At 40.7% G+C, this 16,298-nt stretch overlaps 1 protein-coding gene across 1 annotated transcript in view; it reads left to right on the top strand.

Annotated features, from left to right (window-relative positions):
- ME1 (malic enzyme 1) overlaps window positions 1-13,924 on the top strand; it is a 292,439-nt gene extending 278,515 nt beyond the window's left edge. The window contains exons 12-13 of the mRNA XM_077811631.1: window positions 9,087-9,185; window positions 13,757-13,924. Of these exons, the coding sequence (XP_077667757.1) occupies window positions 9,087-9,185; window positions 13,757-13,924 (267 nt within the window). The remainder of the gene's footprint in view (window positions 1-9,086; window positions 9,186-13,756) is intronic.
- The last annotated feature ends 2,374 nt before the right edge of the window (window positions 13,925-16,298 follow it).

The following is a 16,298-nucleotide window of genomic DNA, read 5'->3' as shown; positions in this document are numbered from 1 at the left end:
AAATCTTCCATAAAGGACTAAAATCATAGTATACCTTGCTTTTCATGTAGGTTTTGAAATAATTATGATATTAAAAGCTGAAAAACAATTGTGAATGGAAGTGCCAAGCAAGCCCCAGATTTTAAGACTCCCAAAACATAACTGTTAAATGAAAAAATCTTCTTAGCATGTAATGCAGGCTTATCTGTAAAAGAGAGCTATTGAAAATATGAAGCCAGACTGCATGCCTGCAACTATTGACCTCGAGCTTTGCCACCTCTTCTATTAATTCTGATGGAAGCAACAGTTCACTTATTGTAAGTACCTCAGATTCTGTTTTCAGTTGTTCTGTCCTTCATGTCAAGTAAACTAGAATGCAACTGATTTTAGATGATAAAGCTAAGGTACTGTGAGCTATAATGCTTCCTAATTGCAGGCAATTTCTCTGTAATGACAAGGAACATGAACTGTTCCTCTAAACTTTACCAAGCACAGCAAAAATGTCAGAATTATGAACTAATGAAATACTCTTGGCGCTATAAAGCCTACAGTTAATTCACTTCAGAGATAATCCTGTTAAACCTTTTCATTATAGAAAATATGTTCCCAAATAGCCAAGATGTCTGCACCTGGTTGATACCATGTGCTCAGTCTTGGATGACATCCATTTAAATGCTGGACCATTTCACTTTCTATTAAAAACATAAACTAATTGAAAATGCTTTTACTTAATCATAGTCCACTTGAAGAATGTGAAATTTCCTTTGAAAATATTAGTTTGTGGTTATACGCTGTTTCAAATGCCTTGTTATAGAAGTACAGCACAGAAACTTTTAGATTCCATGTGAGATAAGGTTGTCACTGGTCTCATCCAGAATAGTATACAGTTTTTATTCTCTAACTTGCTCCCTGTAGTCTCCTGCCACAAAACATTTCGCTTCTGAATTTTCTCTGTGATGCTTTAAACTAACAGCAGCTAACTTCTTCAAGCCTTGTATTCCCAGCAAAATCCTAACCAGTTAGATCTAAGAACAAATCAAATTACAAACAGATCTCAAGTATTCTTCTGACAAATATAAATATACATCCTGTTTTATCAAAGAGCTTGTTTACCCTTGGGGAAAAAAAGAAAACCACTAGTTATTAAGGGGGAAAACCAAAATAAAATAAAATACACAGGATTATATTTTCTATTCCTAATTATTGTGGCTCCCTCTAGTGGATGTTTAGTGGCCAATATGCTTTTCAAGTTCAATTTAAAATACTGATAGTTTGATAGCAATAGTTTGCATGCATGTGGATGTACTGGGTATATAACCTGCCCTTGTCTTGGCCAGCATTCCCTCTTTCAACAGACTTTAAAATAAGTGTGTGTAAATGACAGTTAAGCACATGATTCCTCTATTTACTTAAGAGTTACTATAATGTTACCCCTTTTTAGCCTGAGTGGTTAGCCAATATTTAGGGTCTTGGAGGTTGTTTCCACGAAGGCTAAGTCTACCTACGCTATACAACTCCAGCTACGTGAATAACAAAACTGGAGTCAATGTACCTTAGGTCGAGTTACCACGGGGTCTACATCGCGGGGGGTCAACGGGAGAAACACTCCAATTGACTTGCCTTACTCTTCTCGTCGGGGTAGAGTACAGGGGTCGACTGGAGAGTGATCTGCTGTCAATTTGGTGGGTTTTCACTAGACCCACTAAATCAACCGCTGCTGGATTGATCTCAGAGCGTTGATCCCATCTGTAGTGTAGACATAGCCTAAGAGAAGAAACTGAAGTTAGGTATTTCTTTGATGCAAAGAATTTTCTTTGATGCAAAGAATTACAAAGAATGTACACAAAGTCCTGTTTCCCTGGACACAGTAGGAATTGAACAAATGGGAGAAAGCTTCTTTGCTCACTCTTCCTCCAAGTCTCTTTCCAGCCAGCACTCAGCTTAAAGAGCACTCACTCTGAGCTTGCTTTCTGCTTCTCTTGTTGTCTCCTTGGAAAGCTGCCTTCTGTATCTTCTTCTGACTCACTGACACACACAGCTCCACCAAACAATACTCCACCACTCCACCCACAGTGTTTGCACTCAGACCCTGTGGTTCAGCTCCTACTCTCAGCCAAGCGTCTGTACTATAGATAGTGTCTTCTGTTGTGTCAGCTATCTCTAAACAAAGGGACATTTAACTACTCCCTCATTAACCTGAATGGAAGGTAGCTATCATGCTCACACCCTCACGCCTCCTTTTCAACTGTCTAAATGGGCCATCTTGATCATCACTACAAAAGTTTTTTTTCTCCTGCTGATAATAGCTCATCTTAACTAATTAGCCTCTCACAGTTTGTATGGTAACTTCCAACTTACCTGTGTGTGTGTATATGTATATCTTACTATATGTTCCATTCTGTGCATCTGATGAAGTGGGCTGTAGCCCATGAAAGCTTATGCTCTAATAAATGTATTAGTCTCTAAGGTGCCACAAGTACTCTTGTTCTTTTTGTGGTACAGACTAACACGGCTGCTACTCTGAAACCTATCATGCTCAATCGCTGCAGTGAAATTAGTAACTGTCCCTAGATCAAAGAGACACTACCTGTAGGCTACCCAATCTACAGCATAACAACAACATTTGCAAGCCTAATGTTATCTAAAATCAAATTCAATTCAATGCTATGACTCAAGACAGACAATTAAGCTCTAGAAAGGCAAGGTGAATGAGGTAATATCTTTTACTGGACCAACTTCTGTTGGGGAAAGAGATAAGCTTGAGCTACTCAGAGCTCTTCTTCAGGTCTGGGAAAGGTACGCGGAGCATCACAGCTAAATACAAGGTGGAACCGATTGTTTAGCATAACTTGTTAACACAGACATATTCCAACAGACCATTCAAGGTGAAGTAGCCTGTTGACACCCCTGCAGTCATAGGTCAAAAGAGGGGGATTAATGGGTTACAGATTGTTGTAATAAGCCCTAAATCCAGTGTCTTTATTCAAACCATGATTTTTAGTGCCTGGTTAGTGTTGCCAATTTTGGTTGGATGTATTCTTGGAGGTTTCATCACATGACAATCTTTAATTAAAGATTAATCTTTAATTCCTGAAGACTCCAAGGACAATCCTGGAGGGTTGGGAACCCTATAACCTAGCAAATTTTTGAATTTAAGCAACCAGGCTTATCTTTTGAAGGTGTTGTGCCAGTTTCCTTTGAGGACAAAGATTGAGAAGTCAGTGTAGGAATGATTGTTCTGTGAAAAGTGTTCACCCATGAGTGATATGGTATTCATCTCTTCTATCATTTTTCTGTGTGAGTTCATTCGAGAGCATAGTGATTGTCTTATTTCACCCACATAGTTGTTACTGGGGAATTTAGTGCACTGGGGTAGGTACACCACATGTAATAGGCATGTGTAGGACCCATGGATTTTGAAAGGTGTTGTGGGGGCTATTGATCATTGTAGCAGTGAAGATATGTCTGCATATTTTAAATCTATTGTTATGCCAGGTTCAGGTGCTACTTGAGTTGCTGGGTCTTGGTCTGTGGAGAGCTCACCTCTGTTGATGAGGTTGTGGGGTTGTTTGAAGGCCAGAAAAAGGTGTTCAAGAAAGATTTATTTCAAGGTTTCCATACAGTATAGGTTACAGCTGTTTAATGATACCCATATAGGGATTCCAGTGTGTGGTGGTAGGTGACAACTAGGGGTGTTCAGTCAGAGGGGTTTTTTTCCCCTGTATTGAAGCAGGTTCTCTTGGGTGGCCTGTTCCATGATGAGTTATACTTGTCTGGTGGAGTGCCCTTGTTTGGTGAAGGCCGTTTTAAGTACATTAAGGTCTGTATCCCAGATTTTCTCCTCAGAGCATATTCTGTGGTTTCTGAGGACCTGGTGTATAGATAACAGATTTATTGGGTGTAGTTACTGGATCTGTGGAGGTAGTGTGATGATCCATGAGATTCTTGTATATAATTGTCTGCAGGGTTTCATTGTTGAAGCTGATTGTAGTGTCCAGGAAGTTGATGCTAGTCTGGCTCCAATCCACATAAGAAGTCTACATGAGGACGTTCAAGGTAGCATGTGGACAGTGGCTGCTGCCTGTAAAAACTGAGTCATGCATGGACATGTGACTGGCCCATGTGACTCCAAAACTCCATCTTGGAACTGGACTTTGCATAGGAGAGAGGAGGGGGTTTCCACCCTCAAGAGAGTCTGTTTAAACCCCGGGGAGACCCCTCCATTTGGTCTTCAGCTGGCTAAAAAGATAGCCTCTCCACCCCCAAGGATACCTGAAAGAAACTGGAACAAAGGACAGTAACTACAGGGGGTGTGAGTAATTGCTGGACCCAGACTAGAAGGAGTCTAGTCTGTAAAAGGAAACTTACTGGAATTCCTCTGAAGGTGAGGTTTTTATCTGTATTCAGTTTTCTTACTGTATTAGACATAGACTTGCGTGTTCTATTTTAGTTTGCTTGGTAATTCACTTTGTTCTGTCTGCTATTACTTGGAACCACTTAAATCCTACTTTCTGTATTTAATATAACTTTTTACTTGTTAATTAACCCGGAGTATATATTAATACTGGGGGGAGGAGTGGGAAACAGCTGTGCATATCTCTCTGTCAGTGTTATAGAAGGCAAACAATTTATGAGTTTATCCTGAATAAGTTTTATACAGGGTAAAATGGATTTATTTGGGGTTTGAACCCCATTGGGAGTTGGGCATTTGAGTGTTAAAGACAGGAACACTTCTTAAGCTGCTTTCAGTTTGAGCCTACAGCTGTTAGGGGACGTGGTTCAGACCTGGGTCTGGGTTTGCAGCAGGCTAGCGGGTCTGGCTCAAACCAGGCAGGGCACTGAAGTCCCAAGCTGGGAGGGCAGGGAAAGCAGGGGCAGAAGTAGTCTTGGCAAATCAATTGGCAGCCCCAAGGGGGTTTCTGTGATCCAACCCATCACACCTGCATCAAAGCCTGTGCTAATGCCATATCCAGTGCTGAGAAGAGCAAGGAGGGGGGGCTTGTCAAAGGAATATCTCACTCACACTCAAAGGATTCTGTCTCTGGGTCCAGTGCCAAGGAGAGCAGTGAAGGGGGCTCATCTAAGAGTTCTCAGTATCAGGAAATTGGGATTTCTTGCTCTGGGTCCAGGGCCATCACTGGTCTTGCTGTCAATGCTGGCAAAGGTGAGTCTGTCTCCCTTAACCTAGGTGTCACTACTGGAATCTTGGTGCTATCCTTCATTGGTGTTGAGGATTCTGAGACCTGCTTTCTTGGTCCAGAGTTCTCTCTGGGGGATGGATGTGTTGCCCATTCTCAGCTGTGTTTGCATTGAATGCAGGCAAGCGTTTTTGCTCCAAAAGACAGTGATGGGTCTCTCTTCCCTGGAGCTGGTGCCGTAGTCGGCACTGAGGCCTTCAGTGCTCAGGTAATGTGCACCCTCTTCATCTTCCTTTCCCTGCTGGTACTGGGGGTGTGGTTCACAGTCAGTGGGACACTCCCCAAGACAAACTCCTCTGTTCATATACAGGGGATGTCTCCATTCCTGGATCTGTGGCTAAACTCATGGATTGCTGCTCTGGTGTAGTTTGAGCCTTGTCTCTTGGGATTTCCTGAATGCTGAAAAGGAGCTGCAGATAGCATGCTTGTCTGGGAGATGTGCTTCTATGAGACAGAACAGGCATTGCTGTGTTAATCTATGATAGGTATTAGTCCATTGCAGGAAGGACGGAGTTGAACCTGGTAGGTTCTGAAACTGCCATAGCTAGCAGTCAGTGCAAAGTGCCTTGCCCTGCTGTACACACAGGGTCTCCCCATGTCTGTCCTGACTGCTGCTTTTTTGAGGGGTAGAGTGTGGGAAGCATGCAACAAAAAATCAAACAAATTCATATAAGGAAGAAATGAAGAAAAATAGTTTTCACTGGAGAAGAATTCTGACAGTCAGAAGCAGGTTAGAGACAGTCTTGGTTCTGTCTTGCTGGCATGGGTGGTAAGAGGGAACTGAGGGAGAGTCAGGGCTGCTTCACCCTTTGTCCTCACACTGAAGCATGAGGAGGCTCAGGGTGTAAGCCCTGCCCTGCTGCACATTGCTATGCAAAGATTCCAAATTCACATTCTTGGGGCACATGCACACCTACAGTGGAATCCACGTTGACACATACCCAAAAAAGAAAGTAACCTAGAGCTTTATTTAACACTAGGATATCTAGAAGGCATGCGGTACTGAATCCCACTGGAGGACAGGCCACCCATGATTGGGCTGGTACCAACACAACCTGCCAACTTGGCTTTACTGGCCCTATCAAAGCCTGCCGTCTAATAGACTGTGGCGTGGAACACCTTCACATGTGTGGATTAAAAGAAGGTGGTCTCGGTCGCCACCAGCATTGCTGGTTAGAGCATCCTCACCAGAACAGGAGGGATCCTTTGGGGACATGGCAGAAGCAGCAAGGGAGACACTCCAGCTTCCCTCTGCTCTAAAGGAACCCTCTACAGTCGAAGAAATCATCTTGGCTCCAACACTATCCAATGATGCCTTTAGGGCTTTCCAGGAGTTGTAACTGAGGATAGCTGGGACATTGGGCATCAAAATGATGGTGATCCAAGAAAACACATACAAGCTATTCAAAATCCCAACCAGTGTCTCCAAGAATCAGCCTTCTGATCGATGAAGGCATCTTTGACCTGGCAAAGGGGTCTGTGACATACCCCTTCCTTGCTTTGCCCACCATCAAAGCAGATAGAAAAACAATACCAGGTTCTACCCAAAGGCTTTGAGCACTTCTATCCCCACCTTACATTGTCATTATCTCCACCATCAAGGAGAAAACCAGATCGGAAGGGTCTCCTAAAAGGGGGACTCTTAAAGACAAGGATCCCAAAAAGCTGAACCTTTTCTGCCAAAAGGTATCTCCTTGGTATATCTCCAGTTTCTCATCGCAAACTGTCAGATGGCATTTTAGAAATACAACTTCCTGATGTGGAAGATGGAGACCCCTTTCCTAACTTGGCTGCCACAGGATTGCAGGGCAGATAATCAATGAGGGCCATCAAGGTGCTATAAGTGGCAAATTTGACACAGCCACCAGATGGGTGGTCACAGCAGTCACTATGATCTGGGCCTCCTGGCTTCAGGAATCCAGGATACCAAGGGGTCCAAGCCACAACTCAGGACCTACCCTTTGAGGCCATGGACCTATTTAGTACAAGAGCAGATGGTGTTATATCTCCTCAAAGATTCAAGAGCAACACTCAGATCCCTATGAATATACACCTTGGCACTGTATCGCAAGCCCTTCTGGCACCAGCCACCCCAGAGGCAGAGAATGCCATTGTTCTCTAACAGTCACCATCCCGAATATCTCCCTAGAAAGTGATACATCAGGAAGTTCTGACAGGTTTCAGTTGTCCCCTCTTGCTTGTGCCTCCTGGTGAACTACACCATCCCAGGTGATAAAGTTCCTAGTCATCAGGAAAGATTCCACCATAGCAAGGACCCACCTACTCCAAGACAGATTCCTCACACTCCAGTCATTACTCATTGCAATGATTTTACACCCGATAACAGTACAGAACTGCCTTACAATGTTAGGCCATATGTTCACATGTACATAAGTGATGCCACTTGCCAAAATTTGCCTGAGACCACTATGGTTCTGGCTCAGATCAGCATATTCCCTGCAAAGAATCACATAGCTCCATCCCATGTACTCACAACACTGATCTGGCGACTAGTCCCAACAATGTTCAGAAAGGGATGCAGTTTGTGACCACGTTGGCATCCAGAGCTCTTGTCATGGACACATCCAGCATGGATTGAGAATCCCACGTGGAGCAACTGCAGATTCAAAGGGTTTGGTTTTCAGAAGAAACTAAACTACACAAACATCTAAGATCTCAGGGCCATTAGACTGGCATAACCCTCAACAGTGCAGATACTGACAGAAAATATATTCTCAGAATATCAATTAGTATGGATCCCTCTTTAGGTGCACATGTCACCCAGGCCTGCAAGTTTGGTCCAATGAGGCCACGGTACCTTTTGCTCCCATGCGGCTGGTACTTCATGCTCCCATGCAAACACAAAGGTTGGAGCAGTTTCCTCAGTTTCCCTCCCTCAGTTTCCTCACAACTTGAAGCCGATGTTAACTGAGGACTCCAAAAGCAGAGATGGAGGGCAGGTTTGTGGGATCCACACTGACTGCAACATCTCAAAGAGCCACAGTTACTGTAGGATAAATAATACTCTTTCTTCTTTGAATATGTCAGTGTGGATTCCACTGTAGGTGAGGGCAAGCAGTAACTTTTTCAGAACAGTGCGTATGAAGAGTATCAGCTGCATCAGTCCAACAGAGATTGGAGTACAGCTCTCCAAAATTTTGCATCTGATCTGGCAGCCAAGTCCAGTGGGTAATGCTTGAAGACACATGAGTAGCTTGCTCCATGAAGCAACTTTGCAGATCTCAGATATTGGTATGTTGTGGAAGCCTGCTGAGTGATCACTTGATCACTGGTGGAGTGAGCTCTAATAGTGAGAGAGGTGCATATATTGTGTTATCCATTTTAAGAGTCTCTGGGATGAAAGGGCTTGACCTTTGGACCAGTCAGCTATAACCACAAATAGATGTGGGACCATTCTGAAAGATTTGGTCCTGTCAGAATAACACTGAAGAGCCCTGGACATATCCAAGCTCTGGAGCTTCTTCTCCTCTTGTGTGGCATGTGGTTTTGGAAAGAACACAGGTAGGTTGATGGATTGATTCAAATGAAATTCTGAAACCACCTTGGTAAGGAATTTGGCTTGAGGTCTCAGTACCACATAGTCTCTGTGAAACACGGTGTATACAGAGGAAAAACAATAAATAAAGTAGTAAGAAAACAAAAGCACAGGAATAACTAAAAATCAATACACATTTAAAGAAAATATGAAAATACATGCATATATTTAATGGCAATTTTATTTTCTACAAAATATTACATTTAAGAACTGTGACCAGCAGTGCTGTGTAGAGAACTTTGTATCTGGCAAAATCAGAAAGTGTACTTACTACGAAAGTTACTTTTGAACTGATTTACTGTAAAGTAGTCTTGTGGGTTTAAAATCAAATCTACCTTCTGCTTTATTTCTAGGTGATAGCTCAACAGGTTTCAAAGAAACATTTAGAGGAGGGTCGTCTCTATCCTCCATTAGTTACTATTCGAGATGTGTCACTGAAAATTGCTGTGAAGGTAAGTGATTTTAGTTCATTCTGCAGCCTCTCTCTACTACCCACACACTTTGTATATGTTACAATTAGATTAGGTGAAGTAAAATATTTTCAGAATTCATTACTCATTTTAAATCAATCTTGATACGAAGCAAGCAGAGTGTATTTTAAAATTTCAAATTCATACAGTTCAGGCATAGGAGTGAAGGAACTGAAAATATTTTATACTCAGTGTTCAATTACAGGTGACTACAGTAGAATGATGTTTCTACTGCTTTCTCTGTTCTCTGGTTAGTTGCATGTTCTGTTCACAGCACTTGATCCATGAAGATTGGAGCCATGAAATCCTATACTGTCAATAGTTTTCTATCCTTTAGTTGCCTTTCAGAAGAATAAATGCCTTCTCACATGCCAGCCTCCTCCTTCTTTTGGCCTACTGCTGCTTGATTTTGTTCCAATCCTCCTTATCTTGACCCATCAGAACAAATAGTGTTTTTTTTGTGAAGTCAAATATGTTTTTCATGCATGGATTTTGCCAAATTGACTCCACTATGTCGGTAGCTTATAAAGTGCCCAAAGTAATTTGATAACCCATAGATTTGGAAGCACTGAAAAATAACAGACTTAGCCCCAGTTTTACCTTCCCTGTGGCTTTTTGTCTCCCACGAGTTCTCAGTTTTATTTCTGAGTGGGTTATCATGCTATAGATAATCCCATTTACTGAACAACCTTTTGGAAGAGCAATGTTGTCAATAGCTCCCTATCTGTGGAATGGTTCCCTTTGATTCATTTGGAAACAGGATCCCAGGTACATATAAAAAGCCTCGTTGTAGTTCAGTTCTTTTCAGGCTGATAATAGCTGTTTTCCATAGATGTCAAAACATCTCTAAGCAGACTTCTCAGGCTAAAATTAGACTGCCTTTGTGCTTGGCAAATCATAGAATCATAGAATATCAGGGTTGGAAGGGACCCCTGAAGGTCATCTAGTCCAACCCCCTGCTCGAAGCAGGACCAATTCCCAGTTAAATCATCCCAGCCAGGGCTTTTTGAAAATCCTTTCAAAAAGTGATGGAAACTCTCCTCCTCTATTCGCTGTGACAGAATTAATCTTTTTAACTTAGGTGCAAAATTTAATGGAAAAAAATTGAAAATGTGTAATTTGATAAATTCATTTCTGGTCTGATCTCTCTCCTAGTTGGAGCTATGCTCTAGGAATTATTTTGGGGAAGTTCTATGGCTTGTGTTATACAGGAAACCAGACTAGGTGATCACTGTGGTCCCTTCTGGCCTTCAAATCTATGAACGCTTGGGCTGTGCCTATTTTCCAGCAAATAGTGGAAGCAGTTCAGGCTTGTAGGCAGGGCTTGGCCACATCTTTCTGCCTTTTAAGCTAGATGAACATTTCCAAAGATATATTGAAATACTGAATTTCTATTAGGAGAGACATTTAAACTTTAACAGTAATGACTTATTCAGTGGTGATAATTGTATGCATGGACCCAAAGAGGATCTCTTGTGGAAATGCCCAAAGAACTTCAGAGGGGGCAGGTTGGGGTCAAGGTCAATCCCTGAAAGCAAATCACAAGGTAACAGCTGTCCCATTTGGGATCATAGCCTCTCCCCAAGCCTAAGACATCTGTGATATAGAGAGGCAGCAATAAGGAGGAGAAAGATGGTTCGCCCTTCCCTAGAAATAGGAGGTTTAATCTGTTTGGGGAGTAAAGAATGCTGCATGTTGGGGGTGGGAGGAAGAGAGAGCACATGTGCACAGACACAGATTTTCTCAGCCAGCTGATGCCCTTTCTGTTCAAGAGGCCACTGTGGAAAATGAGTGGGTTCAGATTTCTTCTGAATTCAGTTTTTCTGTAGCCATGTATGCTTTGGTTATGTCATGTTTTGTTTTCATTTAAGATTTCCCAGGAATGTAATGAGGCTTATAACAAAAACTGAAGAATCGGTGAAAATTGGTGGGGGGAAAAACTTCAGTTTTCTGGGTTAATATTGGGGGATGGGAGGACAGAAAAGCAGCAACAAATAGAGAAAGGTAAGATTATTCTGACCCAGCTCCCTCCTCTGGAAGGAGAGATGGCAGGTTGGTAATCTGGGTAGCCTGGGTTACTAAGACAGAGTGGGCTGGAAGTGGAGAACATAAGGGTGCCATCTTCTAAGGCTCCCTCCTCTAGCTCTTCTGCTTCCAGGCCTGCTCCAGAAGGAGAGATGGTGGCTCTGGTACCTAGGCCATCCAGGTTACTGAGCCACCATCTCTCCTCCTGGGAGCAGAGAATTGGGTCTGGAAATTTCAGCAAATTTTGCTGGGTTTTTTTAGGACTCAAGTACTGATATACCCATGGATGTGTAGGTGTATCTTCCACTATGTTGTCTGTCTTTAAGTGGCTCACATTTACACTTTGACTAATTGATTAATAATAAACATTTCTACTCAATGTAGTATATTAGATTTTCTTAACATAATCAGTATTTTCATGTATGTGAGTGGTCCAAAATTCAGGTGAAAATTGGTAAAAAATACAAATAACTTTTGTCCAACCTGGGAATCTTTTGGTAAAAACAGCAGAAACCAAAAACAAAAGGCCTTTGTAATGCAGCACTTGATTCAACTATCTATGGAGAAGTTAGAAGCTTTTAATCAGCACTTAATCAGGTGCTTTTCCCAATCGTCACTAAAACAAAGCCCACACACTGGTGTAGGATCAAAACTCACCATTTCTTGGAGATTTAGCTTTACTAAGAAAGATATTGTCAGTTATGGCAAACCTTAACAGCTCTGGTCACATCTAGTGGCTGTTGAGCCGTTAAGCAAAATGAAGCAAGAAATATTTCATCTGAAAAGGAAGAGTTAACCTTGGCAAAAGATGATCAAAGTACAAAGAAAGAATTACCTTCTTCGTGTAGAAAAGGATTGTATCTTCTTAAAAGCAGAGATTTCACTTCTTTCTTCCTTGTGTGAAGGGGGGGACTATTTTGCCCACTGCCGCCATAAAAGCTAGGATGTTACTGGATAAAAGGGAGCAATCCATTTGCACCACCAGAGAAAAACTTACAAGAGATACTGGGGGAATTCTGCACCAAAAAATCCAAAATTCTGCATATTTTGTCAAAATAATGCAATATAATCACACAAGTTTCACTTATTTTGGTAATTTATTTAAACTACCATACAGGAAAAAACAATCACAATAACTGTTCAGAATTTCCTAAACACATGAAAGTTACAAATAGTTGGTAACCAATACCTTGCATTCCAGTTATAATCCAGGATTTTCATTTAAAATTACCTTACTTTTATTTTGGTGTTTAAAGTGACATTCTACTTTACAGAACTCCAAATTGCTCAGACTTTCACACATGAAAGTCATACAGTTTTGCCAATCATTGTCCTGCAATTTTTTAAATGGTTAAGTACAATCGATCCCGAGCTGTAATCTAACCCCATTGTGCCTCTCTGGCACAGGAAAAAAGTGAGAAAAAAGAAAGAAAACAAACAAATTTAGTCTCTAAGGTGCCACAAGTATTCCTTTTCTTTTTGCGGATACAGACTAACACGGCTACTACTCTGAAACCAGACCTTCCTAGCTGAGGATTCAGTTACTGTCATTTACAATAAGGCTCCTTTACACCACTCTAAAACGAGGAGTCCGGTGGCACCTTAAAGACTAACATATTTATTTGGGTATAAGCTTTTGTGGGTAAAAAAAACCACTTCTTCAGATGCATGGAAGATGCATCTGAAGAATTTCATGCATCTGAAGAAGTGGGTTTTTTACCCTCGAAAGCTTATACCCAGATAAATCTGTTAGTCTTCAAGGTGCCACCGGACTCCTCGTTGTTTTTGTGGATACAGACTAACATGGCTACCCCTCTGATACTTTACACCACTCTGGCAAGGTAAAGGAGCCTTAATTGACTAAGCATGGAAACAATTAACTAACAATGGGAACAGAAGCAGCCTGCCTGCTTAGTTACATTTCTGCTCTGCCTCAGGGACAGAGCTTGCTTCACACAGCCCTATGCCTTCAAGCCCGGAATGCAGCAAGAGGGACAGAGTGAATCTCTCTCACTCCTTCACACACAGGCATGCGCCCAGCCCTACCCCCTTAACATGTCTCCATGGATGCACGCATGCCCAGCCTCCCTCCCACCGTGATCTGCTCTCTGCTGCCAGCTGCTCCCAGCAGATGCACCCAGGCTGCTGGGAAAGGGGTGTGTGTTCCCCACAGGATTTCTTTGCTCCCCCATTTTTCTGCAGGGGAGCCAAGAAATCTGCAGAAGGTATCAATTCTGCGCCCCTGCGGAGGCACAGAATTCCCCCAGGAGTAAAGAGAGTGAGAAGGCCACAGATGCACCAACATAGCTTTTCAGAAAATTTTGCACAACCTTTGTTAATCCCTTCCTCATAATATATTGGGCCTGATCCACAACTGATGTAAATTCATCTAAATCTGTTTTACACCAGCAGATGATCTAGTATCTTATGTTAAATGTTGAGCTATCATCATTTCTACTTCTACTTTTGGAACAGCACTGCAATAAACTTAACAGGTTGTAATTGTCAACTTGGTTGTGTTCTTCCAGATTGCAGAACAAGCCTACAGCAATAAGACAGCATCTTTCTATCCTGAGCCTGAAGACAAGGAAGCATTCATCCGCTCACATGTTTATAGCACTGATTATGACAACTTTGTGGTGGACTCTTACGTCTGGCCCAAGGAAGCCATGAAAATACAGACCGGAAATCTTTAATAGAAAATGAACAAGGTAGCAGTAGTTGAAAGAATTCAAATACTTATTACTTTTTTGTCTGTTAAATCTAAAAATTGTTAGGTTTTTTTTAAAATCTTTAATAGAAAATGAAGAAGGTAGCAATAGTTGGGTTCAAATATTTAGTAGTTTTCTGTTAAATCTAAAAATTGTTTTTTTAATATGCTGAAAACTTTTACAATAAGACTAATTTTTTCTTTAAAACCTTGTACTTTTATTTCAAATTAATTGATTAAGCTGCTAAAATAACTACACAAGAATAAAAATCAATTTGGGCAATGGACTTTTGGCAGTTGTTTCCCTTTTTTCCTTTGATTTTCAGCTGGAATATTACAGAACATATTTATTTTGGAGAATCACATCTCTATACATTTCTGACGTATTACAATACATTGTAATAGAGGACTAAATCCTGCTCACTGATGCCACTAACTTCAGTGAAATCAGGATTATGTCCAAACTGACAAACAGTATGGCAGAGACTAAATAACCTAAGAATGCACAATCTGTTTAATTAAGGAAAGGCACCGTACAATTTGCATGTAAAATAGTTATATTATTATCTTTAAATAAAAATAATGAAAACATTTTTGTTTTAAAACATGGTAAATATAGAATATTTTTCCCTAGGAAAAACTGTATGCACATTTGCAATCAAGCAGGTGCAATGGCAGCTGTCGAGAGAAAGTTTTCTAATGAGAGAAGCTCATGAATATCCCTTCAAAGCCTACATATATCTCCCTCTAGTGATTGAGTGGTTTTTTTACTAATATATATTAGCTATGTTAATCTTCAGTATTCATTTCACTAAAATGGAAGTGTCCATAGCTCATGTTAAATATATAACCATGTCTTCCAAAACATTACATAGTTATGTGATTTATTTACCTGTTCATTTCTGTTAAATTATGTATTTGGTTTAGTTTTACATTTTTTATATCTTTTAAACTTGTAAGACTTCATCCCCCCTATGTGAAATAACAGCTACTCTGATATTTGGTACACTTCAGTAGTGTGGTTCTCTGACTTGAGGCTCATGAAAATCCTGTGTACTGTATATTCTGGGCATAAAGAGCCTATTAAAGGGTTGTGAATAGGACTCTTTATACCTAAATATTTTGTAGACAGCCATACTGACATTAGCAATCTGCTGAGCAGGCCAGCTGTGCATCTCTGTATTAAACCCTTATGTGTGCACGCTCTTTATATACAACTTATAAATCTTTGAATATTTCAGTCTGTTAAAACACAGACTACCAAAGCAAAAGTTCAGTCTTTATAACCAGTTTCCAGACTATCCAAATAGTTTATCTAAGGAAAAGAAAGCTCTCCAACCCTTTAGAGAGCAAGCACATTTTATTGTTTGACATTCATTGAATACATATTACCCTTTAGCACCTGGCTGTGATGTTCAGTAAATTGTTCGTTTTGATTTCTTTGGCATTGTTCCTAATAAATGCTCAAATAAATTGGTTAGTCTCTAAGGTGCCTTTTCTTTTTATTGTTCCTACAGTAATCCTTAAAATCTCAATGCTGAATTTCAGTAATTTTCCCGACATATCATTTCATATGAAACTGCTGTGTTCTTATCTCATTCTGTACTCTTTATTTATAAGCTCTCAAACAATTATGAAAATTCTTACCTGGCAATGGCATTTATCCTTGTGTAGACGGGGTTATCGTTGTACACGTGCACTTAATCATTTTGAGACATCAGTCATCACCTGCATTGTTCTGGATTCATTATTGGTCTAGAAATGGCATTTATCAATCAACAATTTCCCCTAACTGGATTAATATGTCCGTCTAGACCATACACGTTATCTTTTCTTAAAGAAAATAAAACTACTTGAAAATAATTTTTTAAAACTATCTTGAATACTAAAGTGGCTCTATCCCTCTCCCATTTAGATTTTTTGACCATCCCCATCAATTTTCCTACTTTCACTTCCCCTATTATGAACCTTTTTGTTGATTTCCAGTGGTTGAAACTTATTTTAAAGTCTTTCTATACTGTTCCTTTAAAAAAGTACACCACTCACAATATCCTAGGATTAGTAATTACCAACTGTCTTATCAGTGATTTAGGTTTTGTATATAATGTGCATCAGCATGTACTTTGACATTTCACTAGATGGCCCGAAGTAAACTGTTGTCGAATTATCCCCCCAAAAGAAATGTAAAAGACTTCTAGGGTAGTTTGGATAAAATAGAGAGTCTCTCTGCACAGAACCAGAAAAAGGAATTATATTGGTTCAGATGCTCAGGTATGGCCAAGGTGCACTTGACGTAACTATGGAAGGATTGCAAAACTCGTTGTAAATCACTTGTGTCCCCAGATCCTGAGCTGTTTAGT

Source organism: Eretmochelys imbricata, chromosome 3 (assembly GCF_965152235.1).
Source record: "Eretmochelys imbricata isolate rEreImb1 chromosome 3, rEreImb1.hap1, whole genome shotgun sequence".
Taxonomy (NCBI): domain Eukaryota; kingdom Metazoa; phylum Chordata; order Testudines; family Cheloniidae; genus Eretmochelys; species Eretmochelys imbricata.
Note: the sequence above shows the minus strand (reverse complement) of the source record. Positions and strands in the feature narration are given on the sequence as shown.